At 39.7% G+C, this 3,694-nt stretch overlaps 1 protein-coding gene across 1 annotated transcript in view; it reads right to left on the bottom strand.

Annotated features, from left to right (window-relative positions):
* Positions 1 to 524: 524 nt before the first annotated feature.
* The window catches only part of rhag (Rh associated glycoprotein), a 31,003-nt gene continuing 27,833 nt past the window's right edge, over positions 525 to 3,694 (bottom strand). Inside the window, exon 10 of the mRNA XM_063223825.1 lies at positions 525 to 2,752. Coding sequence (XP_063079895.1) covers positions 2,678 to 2,752 — 75 coding nt within the window. The 3' untranslated portion in view covers positions 525 to 2,677. The remainder of the gene's footprint in view (positions 2,753 to 3,694) is intronic.

Genomic DNA, 3,694 nt, shown 5'->3' with positions numbered 1-3,694 from the left:
ATCAGTATTTAATACTTTTTACACAGCGATACATATTTATCTCATTTCAACATAAACATTTTGTTGCCAAGCCTGGGAGGGAAACGGGGAGACCTTGCTGGTGTGCTAAGCTTAACTAAAAACAAAAACAACGTTAAAACACTTATTAAGCAAGTTAGCATATTATCTAAAAACTAAATACTAATCTATCTGTAGTCTGTCGACTCTCTTCCCTTTCTCTTCTTCCTCTATGGCAACTATCACATACGACTGACTGCATGAATGGTATTTATCAGAGCTGTCAAAAGTAAAAGTAAAAGTAAATCTATGGTGTAAGTACAAGACCAGCACATGGTATTACGTAGCTGTTACACCATTTACACAATTGTACTGTGTTCTTACTGAAAAACACTAAAAATCTAACAAGGACCCACCACAAAGTTGATCCAGCCAGTGCAGAGTCACATGATTGTAAGACAATTACACAGGTCTAGGTCTACTGGTTACTCAGATAAATTACCTGTGTTGAAAGTAAACTGTGTTTCTTTTTTTAAAATTTTACTTTTACTTCTGACACCTCTGGTATTTATGAAAATTAATGTGTTTAAGAAGTGTAAGCAAATGTTTTTGGTATAGTTGTCATCACCAGCCCTTTCTGTGACTGTTCCACTTGAACTGGATCTGTAAAGGAGTAACACCTCGAGAACTTTAAAGGAGTTACACCTCGAGAACTTTAAAGGAGTAACACCTCGAGAACTTTAAAGGAGTAACACCTCGAGAACTTTAAAGGAGTAACACCTCGAGAACTTTAAAGGAGTAACACCTCGAGAACTTTAAAGGAGTAACACCTCGAGAACTTTAAAGGTACACTGTGTAATATTAGCCTCGAGAACATTACGGCAGATGCATTTGGCTATTTTCACAGGAACAATTTTACTGGGTAAAATCTCTGAAGAAGTCACACGGCTGACAATTGAAACTATGTCTTAAAATACATTTGCTTATTCTATCTGCAGTAGGAACAGTAAGCCTAGTACCACTTCTCAGAAGAGGCTGGAGGAAGACAAGACACAGACTCTATCGTTATAGTACATACATACACATATACTGTGAATGCGGCTGTACATTCGTGAAAAAAGAATGCAAGAAATGGACATTGTGGGACATAATAAAGAGAATTAAAAAAAGATACAACAGCAAGGTAAATGTGGTGATAGCAGTGTGTGTGTGTGTGCGTGTGTGTGCGTGTGCGTGGGTGTGTATGTGTGTGTGTGCGTGTGTGTGGGTGGGTGGGTGTGTACATGTGAGTGTGTGTGTACATGTGAGTGTGTGTGTGTGTGTGTGTGTGTCTGTCTGTGTGTGTGTGTGTGTCTGTACGCACGTGTGTGTGTGTGTGTGTGTGTGTGTGTGTGTGTGTGTGTGTGTGTGTGTGTGTGTGTGTGTGTGTGTGTGTGTGTGTGTGTGTGTGTGTGTGTGTGTGTGTGTGTGTGTGTGTGTGTGTGTGTACCAGCCTGCTATAACCCTATAGCATGCAGTCTGTTTCTGCCTGGGGTGGGAGAATATCATAATAGGCCCTGCGGGCTCCAATTTCAGTGTCCATGGCAGTAGGTGAGTAAGTGAGTGACACCCCAAAGCCTCGAAAGACTCTTGCACTTGTCAGATGTGGATAATTAAAAACTTGCCCTGAGAGTGAGTAACAGCTGATTGCAAATGAACACTTTAATTCACTATAGCCCTGATATAAATGCAGATATGTACACACAATGTAGTTGTATCCTACAGCTTAATGCGCGTACATAATTACCAGTCATACACAATGAGCGACTTGCAATGATATTCTCGATTGTGAGAATGTGTTGATACGAAATATGAACAGATTCTTTGCCAAACATAAGGTTTTTTTTATTGTGTCTACTGCAGACAAACAAGTTGGGATGTTGCATTCTTTGGCACAAAAAAGCCGTGATTACAATATGAAGAGCTCTTTTCCAAAATGAGATATATCCATTTTATAGAATGTTGGGAAATTGACATTTTTGTATCGGGTATTCCATTGAATTGCATTGCAAAATACATTTTATAGAGGTTTTAAAAGCATGTTCTGAAAACATTTGAATGGCAAGAATTCACACATTGATGATAGGACTTCTTAACAGTCAATTCCAATATTAAAATGCAAAAAGTCAAAAATGGTGAATATAGCGTTTTGGAAAAGAGCTCTTCATATGTAATGTGTGGGGTGAATAAAATAATCTGTGCTTTGTACTCACAGACCTCTTGGCAATACCTCAATGATTACAAACAGGGTATGCCTTCCAAAAAAAAAACTGGCCACGTCCAATGAAAAATGGCTTGGTGAAAAATAGCATTGGGACAATGGCAGCATTAATAGATGAATGGTCAATAATGGATGAACTTTTTTTTTTTTTTTTTAACATAAAATGCAAATAATTTTAGAAGTCATAGAAAAATTGTATCAAGATAGCATTGCACCATTCCTCAGCGAATATCCAATCAAAAGTCACTCGAAACACATTTAATGTCTGTTAAGATCTTATTTCCTATTCTGTAATCACACGCATCCTCCTTCTCTGGTAACTCTTTCTCTTTCTCCTTCTCTTCTCTCTCTCTGACTCTCTCTCTCTCTCTCTCTCTCTCTCTCTCTCTCTCTCTCTCTCTCTCTCTCTTTCTCTCTCTCTTAGGCCTCGGTCTTGTTTTTGGAGTGATCTCCGTGTGCCAGACTCTCCTCGCCCTCCTCCTCTTCCTCAGGAACCTGCACAGACAACAGAGGATTAGGAGACATTGTAAATCGAGCACAAACCCTCTTGTGGCTTATTGCACAAACCCACGCCCTCTCCTGGCTTATTGCACAAACCCACGCCCTCTCTTGACTTATTGCTTAATTCAGTTGTCCAGGTGCAACCCTAGTAACAGAGAACGTAAAGAGAACATTTGCCTTTTGGTTCTCTACAGGTTAGGTTTGTAACCAAACCAAGATCTACCACCTAAAAACGTTCCCTTTGGTTACAGTAAAAACCAAGCAGCCATTGGTTCCGGTTCGGTTCTGGATACGTTTCGGATACGTCATTTTTGGTTCTGTTTCGGTTCTCACTGGGTTGGCAGGAAAGTTTAATTTCCGTTCCCAGAACAGGATATGTGTGGTTCCCATTTCATTCCCTCACTGTTCTCTCAACGTGCCTTTATTGCTTTTCATGTTTGTTCCCTCACTGTTCCCATATGGTTCCCATAACCTTGTTGGTTACATTATAGGTCTGGTCATGTCTGGTTCCCTAGACGTGCTACTGATGTTCCCCCAACCTTGCATGCATGGCCACTGTTTACTTCAAGTAATGATGAATGTCCACCCGATTAAATCACATACGATCACATATCAGTAACAGTATTTACTCCACATTGAATCATGTACATTTAAAATCAAACATTTTCAATTCAATATGATAACCTTTTTCATTCATTTAACTTAACTTGGTTGGGTTGATCTAAGGTTTGCCTATGCACACAACATCACAAAAAAGATGATGAAGTGGTGAGTGATTGAAACATTTTGAGAACTTGTTACACCCTTGCCGGAAACAAGCAGCCCCATCACAACCAACCTGTCCATCAGCACCTGGCCACACCTAATTACTAAGGGCTGGTATGTCATGATTCCATTATTGCTTGCACCTGCCAAAATTCCTAATCACTCTGGTCA

Source organism: Engraulis encrasicolus, chromosome 18 (genome assembly GCF_034702125.1).
Source record: "Engraulis encrasicolus isolate BLACKSEA-1 chromosome 18, IST_EnEncr_1.0, whole genome shotgun sequence".
NCBI classification, from domain to species: Eukaryota; Metazoa; Chordata; class Actinopteri; order Clupeiformes; family Engraulidae; genus Engraulis; species Engraulis encrasicolus.
Note: the sequence above shows the minus strand (reverse complement) of the source record. Positions and strands in the feature narration are given on the sequence as shown.